General features: G+C 51.2%; 2 protein-coding genes across 3 annotated transcripts in view; both read left to right on the top strand.

Moving 5' to 3' along the window:
- The window catches only part of PPP1R16B (protein phosphatase 1 regulatory subunit 16B), a 92,912-nt gene extending 87,208 nt beyond the window's left edge, over window positions 1-5,704 (top strand). Inside the window, exon 11 of one of the 2 annotated variants that reach the window (XM_032420190.1) lies at window positions 956-5,704. In XM_032420190.1, the coding sequence (XP_032276081.1) occupies window positions 956-1,465 (510 nt within the window). In that variant the 3' untranslated portion in view covers window positions 1,466-5,704. The remainder of the gene's footprint in view (window positions 1-955) is intronic. The other variant, XM_032420191.1, reaches the window with a different exon arrangement.
- Window positions 5,705-7,558: 1,854 nt separating this feature from the next.
- On the top strand, window positions 7,559-27,097 carry FAM83D (family with sequence similarity 83 member D). The gene is made up of 4 exons (XM_032419759.1): window positions 7,559-8,048; window positions 17,388-17,555; window positions 23,265-23,389; window positions 25,716-27,097. The coding sequence occupies exons 1-4, from the start codon at window positions 7,572-7,574 to the stop codon at window positions 26,701-26,703; spliced, it is 1,758 nt and encodes a 585-aa protein (XP_032275650.1). The 5' UTR covers window positions 7,559-7,571; the 3' UTR covers window positions 26,704-27,097.

Raw genomic sequence — 27,097 nt, 5'->3', positions numbered from 1 at the left:
TTTCTCCTGTGTTTGTAGGCTATAAACATAATAGCATATGTTTAATAATAATAATATTGATATTATTATTTTTTTTATTATCATCATCATCATTGCTGTGAGCTGCACATGAGTCTTCTTTGTTGGTTTTTTTCTGTTGGATAGTTGGGCTTTTTAAAATGGGCTTTTAAGAATTGTTTATTTGGGAAATTAGTCCCTTTTTGTCATATATGTTGCAGTTTTTTCAATGTCTTTTGACTTCATTTATGGTGGGTTTTACTATGGTTTATATTTTTGTGAGCACGAAATGTAGCTACCTTTTAGTTTCTAGTTTTTAGGCAGTGGCTCCTTTTAAAGCTCTTGTTATCCAGGGATTTCTGTGTTAGAATCTCTGCCGTTCCAAGTAGGTATTTGCTGGGAATACATAGGAAAGATTATAGGTGACCAAAAACTCAGCTAAAACCGGCTGACACGAAACAGGAATTTTTCAGCTCATGTAACTGCAGAGTCTGGGACCAGCTGGATCTTGGGCCTCCAAGTGCACCCCTTCAGCCTCCCTTCACATCAGCTTTGCTGTCAGGCAGGCCCTTTGACGTGCAGTCTGCCCAGCCCCCCAGCTTCCATCGTCCTCACCACCCTTCGAGTTCTGCATACACAGAACTTCTCTTTCTCAGTTGTTCTGGCACAAGTCCCAGGGTTGAGTCTCATGGCACCAATTTCAGTCAAGAATCAATTCCTGCAGGGAGTATGTTGATGGGCCAGGCCTGGGGGTCATGGTCCAGCCCCTGCGGCAAGGATGGGGATCAGTCAGCTCTCCCAAAACACATAGATTGGCGAGTCCCCCAAAGCGGAATGCAGGTTCCATTAGCCCAGTTGGGCAAACAGGTCCAGACAAGAATGCCCTCCGCAGAGATGCAAGTGGGGAGTGCATTCCGATCCTCTAACCGGCTGGCAATGTTGTCCTTCTCCCCCTCAGAACCCCCGGCTGGAGAAGCCCGTGCTGCTCTCTGAGTTCTCTACCAAGATCCCGCGAAGTGAAATGGATGGGCCTGTTGAGAACGGCCTCCGGGCTCCGGTCAGCACCTACCAGTACGCGCTGTCCAATGGGGACGTCTGGAAAGTGCACGAGGTGCCCGACTACAACATGGCCTACGGCAGCCCCGGCGTGGCCGACGCCACCCCTCCTTGGAGTGGCTACAAGGAACAGAGTCCCCAGACGCTTCTGGAGCTGAAGCGGCAGCGGGCTGCAACCAAGCTGCTCAGCCACCCCTTCCTGAGCACCCACCTGGGCGGCAGCATGGCCAGGACGGGCGAGGGCGGCAGCGAAGGCAAGGCCCCCTTGATCGGAGGCAGAACTTCACCGTACAGCAGCAATGACACCTCGGTCTATTACACAGTCACCAGCGGAGATCCCCCGCTCTTGAAGTTCAAGGCGCCCATGGAGGAGATGGAGGAGAAGGTCCATGGCTGCTGCCGCATCTCCTAGTCTCTGTGTCACGGAGGAGAGAGATGCTTCGGGGAAGGGTCTCTGAAATCCAGGCCCACCCAACAGCCCTGGCTGGGGAGACATGAGAGGGCAGCTTGCAGGGAGGTGGGCTCTGCTTTCCAGGGGAACGCTGACCCCACCTCGCACCCAGCAGCCCAGAGCATCGCCACTTCCCACGGTTCTGCTTCCCGCTGCATTGTCTGCCATCAGAAACAAGGCCCATCGTGGCTTCCTGACTCACCCCGCTGCCAGATTTTGGGAGGGGGGGCTGGGATTCCAGTTCGGTTGTCGGTAAAGGCTTCTCTGGACTAGTACCTGCATATCACATAGCAGCGCGCACGTGCACACACACACACACACACTCAACCATGTGTGGGAATGACACAGCTGGGCTCATGGGAAGCAGGTGGGATTGATGATTTGTGGGCTCTTCCCAAAAGGATTGAGGCTAAGACTCCGTTTTGTCACCACTGCCAAAGTGGCTTTAGCAGGGAAGGGGGCCTGCTAAGCTGAGACCCACAGCCCTAACCCGGAGTCATACCGGGGCTTGCATCACCACCCACATCTGGAAGGAGCAGGAGGTCTGCTCTTTGATCAGAGGGAGCTACAGAGCCACGTGGGTCCATGAGATGGGCAGTGGCCTGCTCCCCAGAGCCTTGCCCATGCCGGGAGCCCGCTGTGTGACCTCCCGGAGGCTGAGGTGGAGAGCCAGGCTCTTCCATTCCCTGAATAATCCAAATCACATTTTACTTCTGGATGGAAGTAGCAAAAATTGGAGGGAAGGGGGAACAAAGTTAGTGTGTCCAAAAGTGCACTTGATAAAAGAATTCTCTTAGGCGGCAGAAAGCCAGGTGGGAGATAACTGAATTTGCTTTCTTGCTTTCTTTCCTGGATAGCATCATGATCACTAGGTTTTACTGACTGGTGTTGGAAACATGGAGCTAAGGGAGGAGCTTGCTTTGGAAGGGCTTTCCAGGGCGAGGAGTGAGTTGGTGTTGATTTCTGTAAGCATCTTTAGTAGCCGTGACAGAGCCCAGTGCCCTGGGGGATCTTTGTGAATATTCAGGTAGCTTCAGTCCAGCCTGTGTCAGCCAGACTTCCTCAGCCTGAGCCGTCAGAGTGAGTAGTGAGGGACTGCTGGGAGTCCCCCACCCTCCCAGAGTAAATGCTTAGGACCCCAGGCCCAGCTTTGCCTTTTCTGGAATGCTTGGTGAGACAAGTCTGCCAGGTGGCCCTTGTGAGGTCCTGCCAGGCCCAGGGGCTCCCAGCCTGCCCTCGTGGGAGTGGTGACACCCCACGGCTGCAAATCCAATGTGCCCATGGCCAACACCCTGCATTGCGTTCAGGAGAGCGGTGGTGGGGCTGGAGTTGGGCCTCCCCACAGCCCAACAGTCTCGTAGCCCCGATCTCCCTGACGCTGGGGAGGGGAGACTGAGAAGGGCCGGCTGCCCACCACCTCTCTACTGCATCTTCTCAAGAGCCCCCTTGAAATTGCTGCCCATGAGTTGGGTACTGTCCACAGCCTCAGCCAAAACCTATTAGTGTACTTAATAAGCAGCAGGTTTGTTCCCTGCTCTGAGCGCCTTTTATTTGTCCTAAAACTACCTCCTTAGAACTCTTGAAGGGGTCCCCTTAGTCCAGATTCTGGGATTTGGGGGCCAACTCTGGGTTCCTTCTAATCTTCTTCTTTCTGAGCCTATGAGAAATTCTCCCCGAGGGGCACCTGGGCCGGGGGGGGGCTGGGGCTAGAGGAGCCCCCCTGTGCCACAGTTCTAGTAATGGGGTCTGCTGTTTATCAGTCCCAGTCCCCACTGTGGCCTCCATGGCCCCACAGCCCAGAGAGGGAGCTGGATCCCAGGGGCCTGGCTGATGTTTTACCAGGAGCAGGGCAGCTGGACCAGAGAACAGAGGGCTCAGCAGAGTCACTGTGCTCCTGGTGGCGCCTGGGTGCAGGGAGGGTCCCAGCACCAGGCAAGCCCCACCCCAACTCCAGGACAGATCCAGGCTAGGGTGGAGGGGCAGCTCAGGAGGCTACAGATGGATAGGCATGATGGCTCCCGAGTCCCTGGCATCTGGGGCAGGCTCTCCATCATGTCAGCCTAGGGCTGGAGCAGGGCAGAGGATGATCCAGAACACACATACCTTTGGCTTTAAAACTGTTCAGATTAGACTGACCCTGAATTCCTCTTGAGCCAACGTAGCTGCAAGCAGAAGAAGCCATACACTCCTAGGAGGGGGTTGTGCAGGGTTTTCCGATCTGTTTGCTCAGGAGCTGGAGACTGAAGGCACTTCTTGCCCACGCTGAGCCCTCCTGGCCAGTTCCTCCTTTGCCCTCACTTGTTGCCTCCTGGGCCATTCATCTCCCACCCAGAAGGCCGGGAATCCCAGTTGATTGCCTGGCAGGAGCCAACTGCAGACTCGTGGGCATTTTAGCTCTCGTTTTCAGTCGGGGTAAGCCATTCCCTATTAGGGCTTCAGGGACCTGGGGAACTTTCCCTAAGGGTCTCCTTGGTGTTGAGGGACAAGGTGGGGTCAGGGTGACTCATTTATTTGTTCACATAGATTATTGAGTAGCTGAGACCTACCAGGCACTACGTTAGGTTCTCGGGGTAAAGGAGGAACAAGACAGGGTGAGGAGACTGCCTTGTACAGTTCTCATCCCTTGAGGACCACGGGTATCAGCAGCCCCATTCAATTCACTTGAGATGGAGTGACCACATCCTGGTCCAGCTTCAACCCGGTTTCTAGCTCCTAGAATCCCTAGAGAAACTGCTGCCGTGGCCGTCCCTGAATAACATTTGCTATTAAATGCAGATGTTGGATCTTGGTTCTAGGGAGACAGCATTCCAAGTCTGTCCGGAACTTTCAGGGATAGCTGCCTTCAGGCCAGCATCTTTGGGGCATTGTATAATAGCAGTTTGAGGTCAGTAGGTAGAAGAACCAAGAGTCTGGAATTTGCTGCCAAATGCATCTCAGGTTCTGAAACTCCTTGTCTCTTGCTCATTTTTGCTCATTTGTTATGGGGTCCTCCTGCCCCACCAATGGATAATGGGAGGCGAGGAACTTCTTTAACACTGAAGCCTCTCCTCAAGCATCTGCCTCTCCTCCCGGTGGGTGGGGATCAAGGAGCTGGAAGAAAGCTAGCAAGGTCTAGCTCAGCTCCCTCTGAGACCAGGCAGGTTAAAGGAGGCTACTTCCAAAGCATGTGCCACGTGGCTCACGGTGAGCTCTGGCCTTTGCTCCCACCCTGTGCCCCCAAACCACCGAAAGTTGGTGGCCATCATCAGATAGTGAGTTCCTGGCGAGAGCACAGGGAAGTTGAATAAACCCTAGCCCCAGCTCTACTGAAGAGTTCAGGATATAATTCTCCATCAAATACGCAGCAGCGATTAAACTGCTCTGCACTGTTTGATCAATTTCAGTGGGCATGGGAAAGCTCACGGGGGGTGTCCCCTGTCCTACCCCACCACAGTTTGCTGGCTTCGTCATAACATGAGACCATTTGGTGATTGGTGTCAGATACCTTTTGATCTTGAGCTCTCTCTCCCACTTGCTTTCCCAGAGCAGGATACTGGGGCACTTTCCAGAAGGGCAGTTTTTTACGAGATACCCAGAAGGACTGTGTTTAACTCTTGCTATTGTGGCCTGGGGACAGCCTCCCCCACCCCAGTTCACGTAAGAGCAAAGGGTCATGTGGTCAGTGGTTGACTCTGCAGAAGTCACCCCCTTTGCCAGAAGCTGTAGACCTCTCCTTGACAGGAGACTCTTGTTGGCCAGTTCACCAGAGGGCCTGCTTCCCATGGGCATTGCAAGTGCGACAGTGTGAGGCCTGGCTCTGCGCGCTGAGGAAAAGTCTGCAGACCCCCAGCCCTCCGCAATAATCCCCCAGACCAGAAGCCACTGACGTACAGAGAACATTTAAGAAAAATGTATTTTATGTGAAAAAAAAGTTAAAACTCTGTATACTGTATCAGCAGCTTTGTGTAAAAATAGCAATCAAGAGAGTCTAATATATTTAAAACTTTTTTTAAAAAAAATCCTTGCAGATCTTTGATATTGTATTGAAGTAACTTCCAGGTAGCTCCTTGCCATGTGGCAGTGGTGGGCCTCGATCCAAGACCGTGGCTCGACCACACCCAGAAGGGGCATGCTCCTGGAGTTGCTTCCAGCTGCCAAGGCCTGTGACAGAATTCCCTGTTGAGAGTTTTTAATTAAGATTATTAAATTCCTTTTAATAACACCTGCTAGCATGGCTGTGGTTATTGCTGTGAGCTCACTTGAATTATGGTGATTTGAATTCACAAAGAGGTGATCCCTGGGACAGAGGGCAGGGAGGGCTCCTGGTCCCTCTCCCCACCACAGAGGGCTCTCCCATGAGGCCCCTGAAACAGAGGAAGCTCTGAGGGCTCAGACATGCAGCAGATGTCTTTCTAGACTGGGGGGTGGTGAAACCCGAGGAATTCAAGAAAAGAAGGGTGGTTGGGAATGACCTTCGCTTTGTCAAATGTTCCCTTTGGAATAACATGGAGCCCCATAATAATGCACGCATGCAGGCATGTGCGCGCACACACACACACGAGGATATTGAATGCCAGAGCAGGAACACATGGATGGAAGGCAACCCCATTTAGGCTTGAAAAACTTCACAGGCAGGCTGGGGATGGGGAGAGGGTGGGAAGAATAGAGGTATCTTTGCAGCAATGGTCATTCATCAATTTTAAATGTTTACTGGTTTCCAAGTAATCTTGGTAACCTCTCACATTTATGAAGAGGCACTTTACAGTTGTACATGTGCTTTCTCATTTACACAAAGAAAACGTGGCCTAAAAACGGACTCTTGGATTTAGCACTGTGATGGGGCTCCTGATGATCTTGACAAGAGGTTTTGGCTGAGCAGTGGAAGCATAGCCTGTTTGGACCAGTTCGAGAAAGAATGGGAGGAAAACTGGGGACAACTGGTTTCAGGTTTAATGCTATAAGAGGAAGCTCTAGAGGAATGTAAGGTCAAGAGAGGGTGGATCTAAGATGAAAAATATTCCAGCATGTTTGTATGCTGATAGGAATGAACCAGTAAAGAAGGGAAACCGGCGATCTGGGCAAGAATTGCTGTAGGGATGTAGGTTAGTAGTAGCGGGGCTGGCAGCGAATGCCCAAATGGAAGGATTGGTGTTAGGCGCAGGGATAGTTCATTGGTAGTAACAGAAGGCCCAGTATGTGGGCAGAGGTGTAGACGGGTAGGTAGATGTGGCGGGAGCGTGTGGGAAGTTCTCTCTGACCGCTTCTATTTTCTCAGTGAAATAGGAAGCAAACTCTACGAGTAAGAAAGAGAGGAAAAGGTAGAATGAATGAGGGAAATGTAGGCTAGCAGGCAACCTTAAGGACCCAGTTGAGATCGTGAATTTAAGGCACAGGTTGCGTTTTCTTTTCCCCAGCACTCTGTGGTTGCCCAGATGCAGGTGGAAAGTGGGTGGAGAGTGGGGTTTTGCCAGGCCAAAAACCTGATGGAGTGAGAAAAGGGAAAGCTACCTGAAAGTGTAATCAAAGGAGTAGCGCTTCTGAAGGGCCGGTATTCTTGAAGGAATTTACGAAAGATTTAAATGCACGGGATGAAGACAACAGGGCTGGTCACACACCCGAGCTCTGACAGCCAGCAGGGGGCGCGCTAGGATGGCGGGGTCCGGGCTCTCGGGCTTCAGTTCGGGCTCGGGGGCCTGGGCCGCCGCCCCGGGCAGCACCGCCACTAGGGCTCGGCACCCCCTATCTCGCTGACCCTGAACTGTTCGGCTCTCCGCAGGCCCACAGCGGGTACTGATCAGAGAAGGCGTGGAGTCTCCACGCTTAAATTCCACGCAGCGACCCCCGGAGGAGTACAGACCCGGCCGCCGCCGGCAGCCGGCGCGGGGCGGGGCCAGGTCGCGGGGCAGCCAATGGCAGGTCAGGGGGCGGAGCCGCGGCGGCGTGCGTTGCGCCCGGACTCCGCCGTTAGGGGTGGCAGCCAATGGGAGGGCCGGGACGCGGGCCGGTTAGATTCAAAGGTGCCTATAAAGCGGCCCGCACGCCCGCATTCGCCCGAGCCGGGTGTGGTCCGTCCCGTCCGAGCGCCGCTATGGCTCTGCGCCCCGAGGGTCTGGACGAGCTGCCCGCCGCCTGCCTGTCGCCGTGCGGGCCGCCCAACCCGGCCGAGCTGTACAGCGAGGCGCGGCGCCTGGCGCTGGAGGAGCTGGTGGCGGGCGGCCCCGACGCCTTCGAGGCCTTCCTGCGGCGCGAGCGCCTGGGCCGCTTTCTGAATCCCGACGAGGTGCGCGGCATCCTGCGGGCGGCCGAGCGGCCCGGCCAGGAGGGCGCGGCGGCGGGGGCCGAGGACTCCTTCGGCTCGTCGCACGACTGCTCGTCCGGCACCTACTTCCCGGAGCAGTCGGACCTGGAGCCGCCGCTGCTGGAGCTCGGCTGGCCCGCCTTCTACCGGGGCGCCTATCGCGGCGCCACGCGCGTCGAGGCGCACTTCCAGCCCCGCGGCGCGGGCGCCGGCGGCCCCTACGGCTGCAAGGACGCGCTGCGCCAGCAGCTCCGCTCCGCGCGGGAGGTGAGCGGCCCGCCTCGGGCCCCGGGGCAGACGGGAGGCCCTCTCAAGAACGGGAAACAGGCCGGCCGGGAGCGCGGGCCGGGTGGTCCCGGGGGCCCCCCCGACTCGTCCAAGTCTGCTTGCCTTCCTTCGGGTCACAGGGACACTGGTCTCAGCCCCCATGGATGAGAGTTGTGTCCGAGGTCCAACTCCTGATTCACATCCCCTGGGGGAGGGGACCAGAAATACTTCCAGTTCCACGTTTCAGTTAAAACCAAACCAGATTGCTAATTTTCCTGGCCATCAGCCAACACTGGATCCCATCTCCTGAGAAGTGCATTCCCTAGGGGAAAATTCCAGAAAGATTGCACTCAGCGACAACTATGGAGCATTAGGAGTCTGTTATTGCTAGTCACAGCCCTGTGTCTTATGTTGTAGAAAGCAAATACATTCGAGTGGCAAAGTGACAACCCTGCCCCTTTCCCTCCTGCCATAGACCAGAGGAGAAATTGCTCTTTCTGTGAACGAGGGGGGGCTGCGCCAGTTAGTAGCCTTCTAAAATGCAGATACCCCTACTTTGGGTCATTTCTCTTCACACTGGGTTTCGGTGTTGTCTTGACTCTTAGTGTGGGTGCGGTGGGAAGTCTTGACTTCAGCAGGGTGCTGGGTACCTAGGGGTGTGGGAGAAAGGTAGGTGGGGGCAGGGTGGGTGGCGCGGCAGACACATAGTTAGCTGCCACCTTGCTTGCTGACTGGCAGGGCCCATCTCCCTGGCTGTCACCTGTGCCGGGGACATGGCAGGTAAAGCCCCAGGCCATGGTTAGGCCCAGTAGGGCTGGTACCTGAGTGTGTCTGACTGTGGCTTATGAAATCTGCGTCAAGTCGGACTGAAATTGTCCAGTCCAGGAACAAGCCCCAACTCTCTCCAGGGTTCTTGCTGCTGGCTGTTCTTTTCCTGATAAGTGTCACTGGGTCGAAGGGAGTGGGGGCTAGTGCCTTGCCTTTGGGGGAGTAGGTGTGGTGGGTAGGCCGCAGTGCTATCGGTATGCTGAAGGTCCTTTTTTTTTTTTTTTAAGATTTTATTTATTTATTTATTTAGCCGGGGGGGGGGGGGGGAGTACAAGCTGGGGGAGTGGCAGGCAGAGGGAGAAGCAGGCTCCCCGCCAAGCAAGGAGCCCGATGTGGGACTCCATCCCAGGACCCCGAAACCACGACCCGAGCCGAAGGCAGATGCTCAACCATCTGAGCCACCCAGGCGCCCCGCTGAAGGTCCTTTTGATATAGCAGACACTTGAGAAGACTAAAAAGACGGAGAACGGCACGATGGGGGGATGCATTTCCAGAGCTCACCTCCAGGAGGATAATTTGGGCACTTGGAACTTAAAAGAGTAATGAATAGGTCTCCATGAAAGAGAGGAAGGAATTGCCTTAATCTCTTGCCCAGCTCCACTTTTTATTGGTAGTGAGGGGGCAGCGGAGCTAAGGCCAGGGGGAAAGCTGTCAACTCACATGCTGGCCTTGGAAGGGGCTTGAGGCTGTTGCTCAGACTCCCCTTTGCCCTGGGAGCATTCTGTAATACTGGCATTCCAAGTAGGACCTCCTGCCCTGTTCTGTGCCCTAGTTCAGCTACACACTCATATTTTTGAGATTCTGTATTTGGAACCTGGGCAATTTTAAAGGAGAAAGGTGGTACATTACCTTTTCATCTGATTAATATTTTCAGTATCTCTGCCAGATGCCAAATTGCTTGCTCATTCAGCACCTACTGTGTATCGGATGCTGTGCCAGGGCCCGGGGCCACAGGAGAAGGGCACTTGACAGTTGACAGTCTGCTGGTGGAATGGGTGGAGAGGTTGCTACAGACAGCAGGGGAAGGGTGGAAGAAAGAAAATTCCAGGCAAGGCGGTGACCTTGGAGCTGGGTCCAGAAGGCTGCCTGGGGCTTGCCAGGCCAGAGGGTAGAGACTGGCCCAGAAGGGTGAAAGGACCCAGCATGTTTAGAGGCAACCAAATTCCTCACAGCTGGAGCAGAGAGTATGCCAGGGTTAGTGGTAGAAGGGGAGACTGGAGCCAGGCTTTGCCCACTAAAGAGCAATGGGGAGCCACTGAAGGTTTCGAGGGAGGAGCATGATCATATTGGTGTCCCTGAGCAGCAATTCTGGTGGGAGCATGAGGGAGGATGGGTTCGAGAGGGCTGAGGCTGGTATGTGGGGTGCTTGTAGGGAGGAGGCCACAGGCCTACTGATGAGAAGAGGGTGGGTGCTAAGGCGGGGGGGGGGGGGGGGCGTTGGGCAGGGGATCAGTTTTAATGACAGGCCTTGGTCAGTCAGTGGCCTGGGAGGGTGTTGAGTTGAGGGGGTAGGAGAATAGGCAAGGTGAAGAAGTCGGGAGAGGCAGAGTTAGGGAGGATAGAGGTTTTTTTAGCTTGGGTGGGCAGTGAGGCTACCAAATTAGATTACAGGAGGGAGAGCAAGGCTGAGAGTCGGGACCAGGAGAGGAGTTGGATTTGAGACGTTAGCCTCGAGGCCTCAGAGACCATCCCCTTTATTTAAAAGAGCACGATCATGCTCTCTGCTAAGCAATGTTCTGAATAGTCCCGGGGTAGGTGCAGTCATCCCCGCTCCACAGGCGATGGAGCTGAGGCACAGAGAAGTTGCCTGAAAAGCCATTATGCACCCGTGTCCTGGTGGTGAAAACACCTGCTGGTAGGATTGAGCACTTCCCGTGGGTTAATTTCTGTGCTAGCCCTTTACCCGGATTCTCCCATTTAACCCTCCCGCCGCTAGGAGGAGGCCACATTAAGAAGAGACCAGGCACTTAACTTGCCCAAGATCACAGTTAGTGGGGGCAGAGCTGGGCTCAAGCCTGCCTGCCTAGCCCCAGAGCCTGTGCTCATAACCACTGCTCCACGTGCATTCCCTCCCGTGCGGGAGGATTGGCACCTTGGCAGGTTTCAACAGGCTGAAGGTTTCTTAACAGTTTCTGCAGATTTGGACTTTTTATTTCTGTGTTGCCCATCCTTTAACCTGGAAAATGACTAGGACAGTACTAATACTTCCTGCACTTTTCAGGGTGAAGGCTGGAGTGGGCAGGATACAGGCACAAGAAACTGGGGTCACTTGGTAAATGGCGGTGTCTAATCCTAGCTTCGCAGCCCCGACAGCTGGTTTTCGGAGAGTTTCGTCCTCACCTAGGACTCCTGCTGCATGCTGTCTGGCACAGTCGGCGGGGAGGGGAGAGGCAGGGCAGCAGATGACGAAACAGTGCGGGCGATTCTACCTTCCTTTCCGCTCAGCGAGTTCTTTTCCCAGAGGGGGTGTGACTGGGGCTGTGCATCTGCCAGGTCCTCCGTCGGCTCGGTTTCTGTGCGCCTTTCAAAGTGTGGGCATCCTGCCACACGAGTAGGCCACAGCATTTAGAACACGCACGCCAGATGTGCAGCATGCCTTCATGCAGGCTGACTGCTGCCCTGGCGCTCAGCTGGGCTTCACCACTGCCAGAGGAAATAGTGCTTTGGACCGGAGAGCCAAGAAGTTGGCTTCCCAAGGAATTTTTAGAATAATTTTGAACGGAACAGGATTTGTTTCCCTGACACACCTACTCCTGTTTTCCCTACACTCCTGTCTCTGTTGCCATGTGAATCAGTGTGTGGCTGGGCTCTGGCCCCCACGAGTCAGGCGGGAGTAGAGACCTTCCCTGGAAGTGCTGCATGCCCTTGATTGGTGGGGGATTTCTGCGGTGGCCCTTGGGGTATTTCTGGTTTTTGAATGGGAGTTCATGGGCAAAGCTCATTCTACCAGGAGGTTCCACACTCCTCAGAGGCATCGTTCTCACCAGCTGCCTATGTTCCGAAGAGGCACTTGAACTGTGACGCACCCTTGGGCCTTCTTTTGATAACCTGAGCATCAGTAGAAGCAGTCCTTGTATTGACGAAGAGTCCTGCCAGGAGGAGTAGCTGCTGAGAAATCTGCTGGAGGCCCCTGGCGTGCATGCGGATGTATCAGAACCAGGGCCCTCCTGATCTTGCTTAATGCTCCTCTGAGTTACAATAGGATCTATGCGGCGTGATCAGTTCCTGTTCCGGATGCCCCGGTCAGCCCAGAGCTTCCTCAACATCACTAGTGTTGATATTTTGGACCGGATGATTCTTTGTCCTGGAGGGCTGTCCTGTGCCTTGGACCCTGAGCAGCATCCCTGGCCTCCACCCACTAGATGCCAGAAGCACCACCCCCCTGCCAATAGTCAGGACATTCGAAAGTCTCCCAAGGGGAGATAGGGAGCTATGCTTAAAGGTTACAGAGTTTCTATGTGGGGTATGACAAAGTTTTGGAAGCAGATGGTGGTGATGATCGCACAATGTTGTGAGTGTAATTAATGCCGTTGAAAATACTGAGGATGGCAGATTTATCATATATTTTACCACAATTCAAAGAAATTGCTAAGGGGCGCCTAGGTGGCTCAGTCTGTTAAGCACCTGCCTCTGGTTCAGGTTGCGATCTCAGGGTCCTGGGATCCCTGCTCAGCGGGGAGTCTGCTTCTCCCTCTCCCTCTGCGTGCCGCTCCCCCCTGCTTGTACGTGCGCACTCTCCCTTTCTCTCTGTCAAATAAATAAATAAAATCTTAAAAGAAAAATAAAGAAATTGCCAAATGTCCCCTGAGGAAGGAAATTGCCCCTGGTTGAGAACCACCGGCCTAGAAGGCCTATTATCTGATGCACAATTTTAGGATGTGCCCCACCAGGCAGTCTGGCTGCTTTTTATCTCTTCTTTTGATTTTATGTGTCAGGTGAAGGATTTTGGAATTGTTAGCCATTTCTTTCTTTTTTTAAATTGTGGTAAAATACACCAAATTTACCATTTTACCACGAAGTGGCATTAAGTGTAGTCACATCGCGCAGCCATCGCCACCATCCGCCTCAGAACCGTGTCGTCTTCCCAGACTGCCGCTCTGTCCCCACTGCACAGTGACTCCCACCCCCCTCCCCTCCGCCCTGCAGCCACCCTCTGCTCTGTCTGCCGTTATTCCTTCGTTCTTTTCATCTGACGTCCATCAGACAGCAGAGATGCTGCAGGATCATCCTGGGTCCTTTATGGATACGGGGTCAGTTCTCTCACGCACACACACAAAACGTCCTGGGTATGCGGGCTTTTAAAAAATCCTGATGCAAATGATAGAACCCGTGGAGGGGAATTTGGCAACATCCAGCAACATTTCAGTTGTATTTACCCATCGACGCAGCAACTTCACATCTGTGTGTCTGTCCTAGAGACAGGCTGGCAAAAACATGAATAGATGCGTGCAGTAGGCGGTTTGTTTGCGGTGCTATTTACAATAGTGAGAGATGGGAGGAGCAGAAATGTCCTTCAGTAGAGTGGGAAGTCAACTGACCCGTCTCCAGAGTGGGGTCCCCTGCAGCTCTAAGGAAGGAGTGAGGACCTGTTCTGTTCCCTGTGACTAAGTGTCCAGAGCTGCACCGGCCAACGAAGTCACCACCAGCCGTCTGTGGCTATTTCAATCTATATGAATTAAAATGAAATATGAAAAATTCAGTTCCTCTGTCTCATTAGCTGTATTTCAAGTATTCAGTCTACAGTGGTGGCTAGTGGCTACCATGTGGATGGCACAGAGCTAGAATATTTCCATGCTCTCGAAGGTTCTGTTGAAGGTTCTGTTGATCGGCACCTCCCTAGAACGTTGTGTATCACATGCTGCCTTTTATCTGTTGTTACAGTAAACAGACGTTATGTGTTTATAGTAAACAAGTGTGTGTGTACACACATAGGCACACTTACTTAGGAAAGTGGAAGACCAAGAACGGATCAAAATCCTCATCGTAATGGAGAAAGGAGGAAGGGAAAGGAGGCACAGGGACGAGGACGGGAGCTAGGGGACTCTGCAAGCGCCCTGTTTTGTAGATCAGACTTTGGACCCAGGTAAATGCTTTACATAAGTATAACATAAAAATAACTCAGAACGATAACCCCCTTCACCCCCCAAACCCCTCCTGGACGCTTTTTCTTTCTAAAAGCCCAGCTGCCCTAGGTGCTTCCTGCTGGAACACGACAACCGAGGAGATGCAGCTGCCGCCGGGGCCAGTGAGGGGCGGGCGCTGCTCCCTGCTTTCTGGAGAGGCGCTGTGCCACACTGCAGACGAGGCCGTGCCAGCCTCCGTCCCGGGACTTTATTTTATTTTTCTTTTGAAGATTTTATTTATTCATTTGACAGAGAGAGAGAGCACACAAGCAGGGGGGAGCGGCAGGCAGAGGGAGAAGCAGGCTCCCTACTGAGTAAGGTGCCTGACGTGGGGCTCCATCCCAGGACCCTGGCATCGTGACCTGAGCTGAAGGCAGACGTTTAACCCACTGAGCCCCCCCAGGCGCCCCCTCCGTCCCGGTACTGAAATGGTTAACTGTACAATAGCAGCCTATGAAACTGAGGGAAAACGCACAGGCAAACTTAGGGTCCATTGTGCACGTTTGCTTTTTGTGTTTCTAAACCCTGAAGATAATACCAAGTTATTTAAAAATTTTTAAAGAAATTTCAAGGCCGTGATTTCCGTTCTTTTAAAACCTGTAACGAATGGGGAGAAAAGACGTCTTTTGCTTTGTGAGCAGGAGGGTCTCCAGAAGCCTTCCCCGGCAGGAGCACCGGGGAGCTGAAGGAAGGGAGTCTGAGGGTCACGTGGTGGGCGGGAGGCTCGCCCCAAACGGGCTGTTGTTGACCCCTTTCTTTTTCTTTCTTTCTAGATGGGGGGAGGGGTAGAGGGAGAAAGAGAATCTTAGGCTGGGCTTGGAGCCCGATGCAGGGCTTGATCCCACAACACTGAGATCATGACCTGAACCAAAATCAAGTGTTGGTGCTTAACCAACTGAGTCACGCAGGCATCCCTGGAACTCCTTACTCTTCTTCTTCTTCTTTTTTTTTATTTATTCATTTGAGAAAGAGAGAGCGCACACGAGAGCGTGAGCGGGGGGAGGGGGAGAGGGAGAAGAAGACTCCTTGCTGATCTGGGAGCCTTATGCGGGGCCCGATGCCAGGACACTGGGATCATGACCTGAGCCGAAAGCAGATGCTTAACCCACTGAGCACCCCCTCCTTACTCTTCTTAAACCTCCCCCTCCATTGCCTGTATGGTGATGACTCTGTGGTTGACACACAGGCCCTCCACGACCTGGCTCACCCGTATGCCTCTCAGCCAGGTCCAGCCACACGGGCCCCTACCCAGTCATTTCCTGCCTCTTCCTCTGCCACCAGCTGGCTTCCTGTACGAATGCCCTCCTCTTCACAACTCCCCTGTCCAAACCGGGTCCTTATTTGTGATTCAGCTCAGAAGCCCTGTCCTCCAGGAATCCTTCTCTGCTCTCCTCTGGTGAACATTTGAGTGCCTGTAGCACGTCCACCACAGCAAAGGATGAGTCCGGTGTCTGTCAGATTCTTTCTAGCTGTCTTTCCGCTTAGTCCAGGGTTCGGCCCCCAGCAGACCCTGAAGAGGTGCTGGCTGCACGACGGAGCACGTGTTTCCTGCCTGAGCTAAGCCCCTCTGTCTGTGTCTCGTGTAATCCTCACAACAGCCCTTTGACGGAGATGCTATGATTATCTCTTCCAGAGGAGGAAACTGAAGCTCCGAGAGATGAAGAACTTGCCTAGGGTCACACAGCTAGTGAGCTGCAGAGCTGGGGTCGGTGCCCAGGCCTTTCTGCCTTTTGCCCACTATGGATTAGTGGGATGGCTACAACTCCACGTGGGACACGTAAAACAATGTGGGAGGTGGTAAACTTCTGACGATGCCACAATTTCGAGAGAACACTTATTTTTGGGGTGCCTGGCTGGCTCAGGCAGTAGAGCATGCAACTCTCAGTCTCAGGGTTGTGAGTTCAAGCCCCATCGTGGGCATGGAGCTGACTTTAAAAAAACAAAAACAAAAACAAAAAAACATTTGTTTTTTAAATCATTGTATCCAGGGGGTTTTAGCTAAACCCTTCCCCAAGAATAGCTCAAAAAAAGCTGGGGCTTTATCAACACTGCGGCTTGGGGTTTGGGGAAGGCAGCCAGAGAGAGAAATTGGTCTTCCCAGACTCCACATAACAGTGACTTCCTGGGAGCTGGTGTTTCATGGTCCCTCATCCTGGTAGGTGAGATTGGGATGTTGGAGAAAGACCATAGAATCTCCTCTTTTTTTAAAAAAATATTTTTAATATTTTATTTATTTATTAGAGAGAAAGCACAAGCAGGAGGGAAGGGGAGAGTGAGAAGCAGACTCCCCACTGAGCAGGGAACCCTATGTGGGACTTGATCCCAGGACCCTGGGATCACGACCTGAGCTAAAGGCAGCCGCTTAACTGACTGAGCTACCCAGGCGCCCCCAGAATCTCCTCTTTGTGTTGCTTCTTGAACCCCCACCTCCTTAAGGGGCCATGACCGTCAGGTGCTATCTTGAGTCCTCTGGGGCACAGAGCCAAATCCATCCCGTTCCAAGGCCTCCATTCCCATAGAAGACGTGAGACCTGTAAATAAATTACCTTAACGTTCAGAAAAGGAGTTAATGTGGTACTGAGAGACACAAGTTCTTGCTGTTGAAGTGAGGAGGTGGGAGACCTGCTTCCAGCCCAGGCTGCTCCTAATGGTGGCTCAGGGAGGCCCAGCTCTGGCCTGGTTTTCAGGGGCTTGTGCTAAGCCTACACGTTCTGACACCCCGCACCCTCACGGAGGGCCCCGCTCTTAAACTGCAGAGGGTATGACAAGAGGCTTGGTGCCTGGAGCGGCCTGTCTCCGGCAAGGAAAGCTAGGCTCTGGCAGATGTCTCCCTGTGTTGAAGTATCTGGACACTCTGACTCTGGACTGGTGAGGGGAATCAACGAGCAGATACTTGAGGGATCCTTTGTACCTTGCAGTTCATGTAACATAGTCATTTAGTTCTGGCTACACACCTATTTTGCAGACTCAGGACCAGACCTTGGAAATGACTGTAATTTGCCCGGGGCTGTGTGGCTGAGGCAGCTGTGAACTGTAGTCTGATGCTGAGTGTGCAAGATTGGACAGCAGGCATGAATGGAGCCGTGTTGCTGGGGAGAAGAAAGGACTGGTCCAGGGCGGTGCGGAGGACGGTGGCTGGGAGTCGGTCGGGAGGCTCAGCTGGGCCAAGTCCAGATGTGTAGGGTACAGTGGCCTGCGTGTCTTTGGGGGTGGAAGTGTCTGTGGCTGGGCGCAAACAGTGCAGAAGGAGAAGAGGGGAGGGGAGGGGTGCTGTAGGGCAGGGATCCTTTCCCGGCTCTGAGGTGGGCTCCAGAGTGCACAGTGAGCTGTAAGCTGGTGTTCCCGTGAGCTGACCGCTTGCTCTTCCCTCTGTTGCCTCACTCTGTAGGTGATCGCTGTGGTGATGGATGTTTTCACGGACATCGACATCTTCAGGGACCTGCAGGAAATAAGTCGGAAACAGGGAGTCGCCGTCTACATCCTTCTGGACCAGGCTCTGCTCTCACAGTTTTTGGATATGTGCATGGATCTGAAAGTGCATCCTGAGCAGGAGAAGGTTTGTGTTACACGTTTCCAGTCTCCCCACAATCAGCAGTAATGACTGAGCGTCCGAGACCTACATGGTCTGTATGGTGGTGGGCGGGGGATCCCCATGACAGGAGAGGCAACTGAGGCCATGAGCAAAGCCATTTGCCTGAAATCTCACAGAAAAGAAACCACAGGGAAGGCAAGCTGTGCAGCCACTCTGGAAAACAGTATGAGATTCCTCAAAAAGTTAAAAATAGAGCTACCCTGTGACCCAGCAATTGCACTACTGGGTTATTTACCCCAAAGATACAAATGTAGGGATCTGAAGGGACACGTGCACCCCAATGTTCATAACAGCCAATAGCCAAACTATGGAAAGAGCCCAGATGTCCATCGACAGATGAATGGATGAAGAACATGTGGTATATATACACAATGGAATATTAGCAGCCATCAAAAAATGAAATCTTGCCATTTGCAACAACGTGGATTGAACTACAAGGTATTATGCTAAGCGAGATACGTCAATCAGAGAAAAACAACTATCATATAATTTCGCTCATATGTGGAATTTAAGAAACAAAACAGGTGAACATAGGGGAAGTGAGGGGAAAATAAAATAAGACGAAACCAGAGAGGGAGACAAACCATAAGAGATTCTCAATCATAGGAAACAAACTGAGGGTTGCTGGGGGGGAGGGGAGTAGGCGGATGGGGGAACTGGGTGATGGGCATTAGGAGGGCACGTGATGGAATGAGCACTGGGTGTTATATGCAACTGATGAATCTCTGAACTCTACCTCTGAAACTAATAATATACTAGTTATTATCCATGTTAATGGAATTTAAATAAATAAAAAAAAAATAAATTACCACTGTGACTAGGAAAAAAAAAAAAAGAAACCGCAGAGTCAGGACTCAAACCTTGGCTTGCCCCTCATGTCCCGCTCTGTCCTAACCAGGAGCTCAGCTCTTGGCAGCAGGAGGCTGTCTTGAAGGTGCTGCTTTTCACAGCAGCGCCGGCAGGCCCACCGCTCATAGAGCCCCTGCTCTGTCCTTGGCTCCGCCCTAGGCTCCTGACAAACGTTATGCGACTCAGTCCTCACCGCAGCCCTGTTTCAGCTCCGAAGTGGTGGCATAGAGAGCCCAGCGTCGACCAGTAGAAAGGAGTGGGCCGAGGGTGTGACTCCCCATCAGTGCACCGGCCCGCCTCCTGCCCGGCTGTTCCTGATCACCTTCATGTGCTGCTCTCGGTTCTCGTTCTTGTTTTTAAAGATTTTGTTTATTTATTTGAGAGAGAGAGAGAGCACAAGCAGGGGGAGTGGCAGGCAGATGGAGAGGGAGAAGCAGGCTTCCCGCCAAGCAGGGAGCCCGATGCGGGGCTCGATCCCGGGACCCCGTGATCATGACCTGAGCCGAAGGCAGACGCTTAACTGACTGAGCCACCCAGGCGCCCCTTGGTTCTCATTCTTATAAAATTAGGCTTTTTATATCCTTTGCTCTGAGCATGAAAATAATTTGAGCTTGGGGTGCTCTCTGCTCGGCGGGAAGCCTGCTTCTCCCTCTCCCACTCCCCCTGCTTATGTTCCCTCTCTCACTGTCTCTCTGTCAAATAAATAAATAAAACCTTTAAAAACAATTTGAGCTTAAGTATTTAAATGTAAGGTTATATAAGTCAGCTAGCCGATTCTCTGTAGTGGAAAGAGGCAAGAAAAATCATCATATTTTTTATTCATCTTTTTAAATCAAGCATCTTAATGTGAGCCGTGAGCTTCGGGACTTAATTCATCCACTTGGTTCATCACCTATGTGAGCACCTTCTCTGAGCCACTTACTATTCTAGGTACTGGAAAGAAAGCAGTAAACAAACCGAACTAGGAATTTGGGCTTTGGTACTGTAGGCTACTTGCGTAGTGAACATCAGCTTACCACCTTGTTATTAACAAGTAACTTGGTCTACAAAATGTCACCATTTACTGTCCCCCGCAGAGTTCCTGGGGGTGGTTTTCCCTAATGAGGAACCTGAGGATTGGGTTTAATTAGGTAGTTACTGGTTGCTGCAGCTACAAAGCATATTCATGTTCACGGTGGTGGTAGAATTGGAGCTTGGAGCCAGAATGAAATGGTCCAGCCACGTGACCCAGCACTAGCTGAAGCAGGAGGTCAGGGGGGCCCCAGGAAAATGCACGTCGGGCACGGAAAAGCACGTTCTCATCTAGCCAGATATCCAGCCTGTGCCGGCTCTTACCTAGAGCCCGGTGACGCAATGCAGGATGACCCTGTGGAACTCCGAGGCTCTGTGTCTGAAACTAAGGCTGTGTGTCAGCAGCAGGAATCTCACAGCGTGGCTCTGGCGCAGCTCTGCTCGGGACATTGGCTGCAACCCCTGCACTCCGCGGAAATCTAGCATTACCTACCGACTTGGTTGCACACTGTCGAATGTTGCCCGAGGGAAGAGTTGAAAGGTCTGTACCTTTGGCTTCAGCAGTTTTCTAGTGTCTTAACTTCTTCCTAGAGAAGCACCATCTTCTCTGGTGGCTTCTCACCCGGGCGCATCTGCTGGTGAATCTGTCCCTCACCCGGTGGGGCTGACCTCCGCCCTGGCTCCGTGGCTGGTTCTGAGCGGGCGTCCTGTCTGTAGGAACTTGGTCATGTGTTTGTGTGTAGACACTCAAAAGTGCTTTGGCCGCAATCACAGGGGCCTGTATGACATTCAGGTAAGCGCCAAAGGAAAATATGTACAAAACCACACCAAAATGTACCCATAGTGATATTTTTTAATGCTTGTTTATTATATGTTGATCCTTAAAGGTTGGATCAGGAATTAGCATCTCCTCCAGGAAGCCCCCCACCAAGCTGTGCCCTGCCCTCCCCGCCCCTGCCTGTTCCATGTATGTGTACAACTTTTTGGAAGTTCCTAAGCTTTTTTGTTTGTTTAATTTTATTTTAAAACAATTCAATTTACAAGAGTTACAAAAATAAGGAATTCCTTTTTTTTTAAATTTGTTTTTTATTTTTTAAGTAGGCACCATGCCCAACATGGGGCTCAAACTCACAACCCTGAGATCAAGAGTCACAGGCTCTACCACCTGAGCTAGCCAGGTGCCCCCAAATATAGGGAATTCCTGAATACTCTTTGCCCAGACTGTCTAAATGTTAACATCTTAAAAACCTCGGTGCAAATTTCAAAATTGAGAAATAAATTTGATATAATACTGTTATCTAATTTACAGACCTTATCAATTTCACTGATAATTCCACAAATGCCCTATTTCTTGTCCAGGATCCAACTCAGGACCATATCTTGCATTGGGTTGTCATGTCTCCTTAGCATCCTCTCATCTGGAACTGTTCCTCTGTCTTCCTTTGTCTTTTAGGGTCTTGATGCTTTTAGAGAACACTAGCCAGTTTTCTGTAGAATTTGGGTTTGTCTGACATTGCCTCATGGTCAAATTCAGATATGTGTTTTGGTAAGACCACAGAAGGGATGTTATGTCATACCATACTGTTTTGTTTTGGCTTTTGTTTGTATTTTGAAATAATGACAGATTCACAGAAGCTGCAAAGGTAGATAGCGGGTTCCACGTGTCCTTCACCCAGTTTCCCCCAGCGGTTACATCTTGATTAACTTAGAGTACAAAATCAAAGCCTGGAAATTGGGGTTGGTACAACGTGTGTCTGTAGTTCTGTGCCATTTCATCACACGTGGACTCATGTGTACCTGCCCCCACCATCACAATACAGGACTGTCCTGTCACAATGGTCTCCCTCTTGCTGCCGTTATGGTCCCATCTGCTCCCCTCTCTGTGCCTTCCTCCCAATTTTTAACCCCTGGCAACCAGTAATTTGTTCCCCATCTCTGGGGCGCCTGGGTGGCTCAGTCGGTGTTAAGCATCTGCCTTCGGCTCAGGTCATGATCCCAGGGTCCTGGGATTGAGCCCCGCATCGGGCTCCCTGCTCAGCGGGAAGCCTGCTTCTCCCTCTCCCGCTCCCCCTGCTTGTGTTCCCTCTCTTGCTGTCTTTCCCTCTGTCAAATAAATAAAATCTTAAAAAAAAAAAAATTTGTTCCCCATCTCTATAGTTTTGTCAGTTAGAGAATGTTCTATAAATGGAATCATAGTGTATGTGACTTTTTTTTTAAGATTTATTTATTTTAGGAAGAGTACGCACACATATGTGTGCAAGCAAGGGGGGAGGGGCGGAAGGAGAGGGAGAGAGAGACTCTGAAGCAGAGTCTGCACTCAGCGCGGAGCTGGACGTGGGGCTCGATCTCACGACTGACATCATGACCTGGGTTGGCCACTTAACCGACTGCGCCACCCACGTGCCCCACTATGTAACCTGTTGAGATTGGCTTTTTTTGTCCTGCACAATGCCCTTGAGATCCGCCCAAATTGTTGTGTGTATCCGTAGTTTGTTGTTTCTACTGCTGAGTCGTGTCATGGGGTATGGTTGTCCCATGGTTTGTTTAACCGGTCACCCACTGAAGGGCTTTAGGATGGGTTCCAGTTTTGTGCTATTATGAGGAGAGTTGCTATGGATCTTTGTGCACAGGTTTTTGTGTAGTTGTAGGTTTTCACTTCTCTGGACGATGTCCTATCTTGTTGCGGTTTTTCATCCTGCATTACTTTCCTCTCTCCTAGTCCTTAAAGATAAGGGGCATGCCAGATATCTCTGTTGTCTCAAGGCTCAGCACATTGTAGGGGCTTTCTTTGTTTATGGAATGAAGGAGAGAGTCGAACAAATATCTTAAACATTTCATTTGAATCATGTTAAGATTTCTAAAGGTATATAGTTTACTCAGTGCTGATTTGCCCCAAAGAATGCAGATGGTCTTAGTACTTTACATACCATTGGATATATGTTTCCATGCGTCATTTTACAAGGATAATTATGCCCACATATGCACCATGAGGCCCCAGTATGTTGGTGCCCTTTTGGTAAATTCATTCTTACAAGAGATGTGACATTGCTGATTAAGCCCCTTGTGATATGAGTGTTTCAGCCTCAGAAGTCCCATGTTAGAGAAGGCTTGTCCTGATCTCCAGACTCATGGTGTGGGGTAAGTGAGGATGGGCTATTATTATTCATTACTGATGCTTTTAAATAAAAAAGTAGGAGAAATAGCAGGTTAGCTTCTTTAAGCCTTTGTTAAAATGATATTTATTAGTAGCGTGTTTTTTTTTTTTTTTTTTTTAAAGATTTTTATTTATTTTTCAACAGAAAGAGACAGCGAGAGAGGGAACACAAGCAGGGGGAGTGGGAGAGGGAGAAGCAGGCTTCCCGCGGAGCAGGGAGCCCGATGTGGGACTCGATCCCAGGACCCTGGGATCATGACCTGAGCTGAAGGCAGACACTTAACGACTGAGCCACCCAGGTGCCCCTAGCGTGTTTTCTTTGATGATTTTATCCCCCACGTTTTGTTTCAAAATCACTTCTTGGATTCTGTTGTGTCATATCCCCAACAGTGAGTCTTCTTTTCAAGCACATGTACACAAGGACCAAGAGTCTCAAAAGTCAGTGTGATCAAAGGGCTCACAAGAAGATGGACTCAGTGAGGTCGCATTCCTTGAGTCCTGAACACTCTTGGCTCGTGTGCCCTGTATGGTGTTCCTGAAGGGGCCTGGGGACCACTCCTTTGCCAATGAGTGCATCTGTTGGGGAATTATAAACCAAGCCCTCTTTATCATTTGCTCACTGGACTGTTGTTTCTTTTTCTCCCATTCCCTGCCGACAGCTGATGACCGTTCGGACCATTACTGGAAGTATTTACTATGCAAGGTCGGGAACTAAGATAGTTGGGCAGGTTCATGAAAAGTTCACGCTGATTGATGGCATTCGAGTGGCTACAGGATCCTATAGGTAAGTCTCTAGCCTGCCCGTGCTTGCTACTCTAACCTTTGTAGAAGGTGCTTGCTATATAAAGGGAAAAGCTGCTTTTTCCTCTCAATGCGAGTCTTTGTGGCCAAGCATTCCGATAGGTGTGCATCTGTGGGTGTGAGTATATCAGTCAGAGCCTCCTCCTGCAGGAGGTGGTCGGGGTGTGGGGTCACATCCTATGGGCCACAAAACTAAAGTGCAGATGTGAAACTTGCCAGGAGACCCCCGGTGGATGAGTCGATTCCAGCCTCGGCCAGGCCTGCCGTGGCTGAACCAGGGGTTACCAGTGACAGGAGCAGTCTCAGATCCTGTTCCTTGGGGCCTTTGCCCTCCCCCTGTCCCTCGTCCCTGCTCACTTGCAGGTAAGGGCAGTCACAGGCCTCAGCATCAGTGGAGGGCAGAGCTGAAGCTGTCACCTTACGCTTAAATCCTTCACCTTCCTTCAAGCCTTGTAGCCCAATGCTTTAGTCTAGAAAGCCCTGGTCCCTGTTTCTGGCCCACCTTTGGAGTCTCACCTTGGCACTGGCACCTTATGGTAGGGTGCCGGGATGTCGAAGAGGGTGGACATAATAGTGGTTCACACGGGGCTCCAGAAGTTAAGATACACCATGTTTACTTGGGCGGATCTGATGGTGGTGTGTCTGTGTGTTAGATTGTCTGGTGGTATGCATGAGGTATGTCTTGAGCTTAGAAAAGAGAAGCTCCTTTTTGAAGACACATGCGTCTCTGGGTGGTGATGATGTGTCAGCCCTGGGTAAAGGCGGACATGGAAAGGATTGTGGAAGCTGAGGTGGTCAGATCAGCAAACTCACGATGCCTGTCCTTGTAGACAGTACCGTCATGGCTCAGAGCAAAATTCATGCTCTTCCTTGAGACCTCCTTTCATGAGCTGTTCATAAATAACTGGAAGAAACTGGATTTTCATCCAAAATAGGCTTTATCTACATTATACAAACTTAGTCTCAAATGGTTTTTGGATCTTCTAAAATATAAAATATAAAAATTACATTACTCTCTCTAAAAAAAATACACTACCATTGAGGATAAGGATGAAGATGGTAGCTTCTATTTGTTGAAGGCATTTCATAATCCTGGTGTTGGGTAGGTGTCTTGTTTGCATGATTGAAGGTTTTCCATTTCAACCCTCATTGAGGGTTTTCAAAAGAATCTTTCTTCTCCGGCTTTGAAGGCAGTTCTTAAGGTAGGATTTGCATCAGCAAGGAATCTTGGTTGCCAGAGACAGAGTTGACACTATGTGTTATGATCTCCTTTAAAACATCCTATTCTTGATACAAACTTATTTATCAGTGGGGTGACTGCGAGTGCAGAAAGCTAGCTCAAACTACTTTATGCAAAATAGAATTTATTGAGTCCCATAACTTGCAAGTGTAGAAAGGTGCAGTTGGTTTTCAGCTTGTCTTGACCTGGAGGGCATATGTTTATCAGAATATTGTCCCCTGGTTCTGCTTTTCTCTAGCTGATCTTTATTCTCAGTCAGGCTTATCCCTTTGAAGGCGAAGATCCAGGCTTACTTACATAGCCTTTAGTAGCTATCTCCCAAAGAGAGAGACTTTCTTTCTGTTTGCACTGGCATCAATCCTTGAAAAACTCCTTGGTCCTCACTAGGTCATGTGCTCACCCTGGGTAGATCCCCGACCCAAGGGAATGGAATACTCTGGTGGCCAGCCTGGGTCATATGTCCACCCCTGTTGTGATTGGAGAAGATGCATAAAGGAACGCCCTTTGGCTGGGGTGGGTGGGGTTCTATCACTAGAGGAAGGAGAAGGGATGCTGGACAGGCAGGGGCACATGGCCACTAATGAGCTCGGAATGTGCTCGGAGCAACAGCACCATCCTTAGAATGACAGTACTGTCTCCCTTTGAAAATGACAGTATTGGAGGAGCAGAGCACTGGCAATCTTAAGGACTGGGGTCTAGTCTAGGGTCTACCACCAGCTTCCCACTGGGACATCGCTAGCTCGTTTCCTCACTTCTGAAGTGAGAGCCCTGGCCTGAATATTTTTAAAGCCCTTTCTAGTTTTTAGAAACTCCGAGACTGAGGAGGTGTGGGTCTTAGTGTGTTGGTTAAAGAGCTGGCCTTTTTACTTCTCTTAATGCATACGTATGTCAGACCCCGGGGTAAGGCTGGTTGAATTTACACCGCCTGGTAGGTAGGCTGTCGCCAGAGCTGTGACTCCTGGAGCAGAGTATCTGGGCTTTATTATTCAGTTTGACAGTAAGTAAACAGTAAGGAGACTGACTGCTCATCCTTACCAGCTTCTCTGTTTGTTTGTTTTTAATCCTTAAGTTTTACGTGGACGGATGGCAAATTAAACAGCAGTAACTTGGTCATCCTGTCTGGCCAAGTGGTGGAACACTTTGATCTGGAGTTCCGAATCCTGTACGCACAGTCGAAGCCCATCAGCTCCAAGCTGCTGTCCAACTTCCGGATCAGCGGCAAGTTTGACCATCTAGTCGACCCGAAGCCTCTGTCTAAGGAGCTCACGTTGGGCAGCCTGCTGCGCCTGCGGCTGGCCCGGCTCTCAAGCACCCCCAAGAAGGCTGAGCTGGGGTTCGAGGCGCCCACTGAGGGCAGGGCAGAGGCCAGGCGCCATGACTCGGAGTCCTCCACTATCAGTGACAAGGACGACTTCAACAGCCGCAGGGACAAACTAGAGGGCGGGAGGATGACCGATGCCGCCACTCAGATGGAGGCAGGAGAGGAGGCACCAGCAGTGAGCGTGAGTGATGCGGGGACCCAGGCCAGCGCCGTGACGGCGTGTGCCGGGACCCAGACTGCAGTCACCACCAGGGTGGCGAGCTCCCAAACCGTGGTTCGGTCCACGTCGGCCACCACCCAGACTGACGTGGATGAGAACGTTCTCTTTTCTCAGGGCACCCAGTCTAAAGAAGGGTCACCAGTGTCCAGGATGTCTGTGTCAAGATCTTCCAGTTTGAGATCTTCCTCCTCTCTGTCCTCGCAGGGCTCCGTGGCGAGCTCCCTGGGTTCCCAGGCGTCCAGCAGAGCCACTGACTTTGTCCGCGCTGGACATTCTAAGTTCTGGGGCGCCCCCCACTTGGATCTGTGTTTGCGAGACTCCTTTAGGAACTTGAATCAAGAGCGCCAGTTTCACTTTGCTGGCATCAGGTCCCGGCTCAACCACATGCTGGGCATGCTCTCCAGGAGAACGTTCCTGACTGAGAAGTACCTTGGTTTTCATCCCGGAAACGTTACCAGGGCCTCGGTGAATCTGCTGGCTGTGAGAGACATGACACTGTACCCCTCCTATCAGTGACCACTCAGCATTCAGCACCCGTCCCCTGAGCACCCTGCTTTGCAGCCCGTTCACCCGATCTTTGGTCACCCCGATTTTCTCTGAGTTCTATAAACTGCACATTCTTTTACATGCCTTTATCTTATTTTTGTCATGTATAAACCAGGTGTTGGTTTTATGGTTGAAACACTATGGGTACAGTTTCTTTGCACGACTTTAATATTGGTATCTCTTAAAGAGAGTGTTTAGGGGTTCTCAGGTTAATTCAGGTAAGAGAGAAAACACATTTTGTATTTTTCTAGATATGTGTGCTCTTCTGTTTTAGAGATTTGAATGACTAGTTTTTATGATCAAAATCCTGTTTAAGAAGAAACTTTCTTATCGTCTGTCTCTTCTTTAGGATATCTATGTTCTT

The sequence above is a fragment of the Phoca vitulina genome, unplaced genomic scaffold (genome assembly GCF_004348235.1).
Source record: "Phoca vitulina isolate PV1807 unplaced genomic scaffold, GSC_HSeal_1.0 scaffold22, whole genome shotgun sequence".
Taxonomy (NCBI): domain Eukaryota; kingdom Metazoa; phylum Chordata; class Mammalia; order Carnivora; family Phocidae; genus Phoca; species Phoca vitulina.
The sequence above is the reverse complement of the archived record's forward strand: the minus strand, read 5'-3'. Positions and strand labels throughout refer to the sequence as shown.

Excerpts from the sequence above, each read along its gene's own strand:
- FAM83D (XM_032419759.1), top strand. The coding sequence starts at position 7,572 with ATGGCTCTGCGCCCCGAGGGTCTGGACGAGCTGCCCGCCGCCTGCCTG. Across the intron at positions 17,556-23,264 it reads TGCATCCTGAGCAGGAGAAG|CTGATGACCGTTCGGACCAT; the intron begins GTTTGTGTTACA and ends CCCTGCCGACAG. Across the intron at positions 23,390-25,715 it reads GTGGCTACAGGATCCTATAG|TTTTACGTGGACGGATGGCA; the intron begins GTAAGTCTCTAG and ends TTAATCCTTAAG.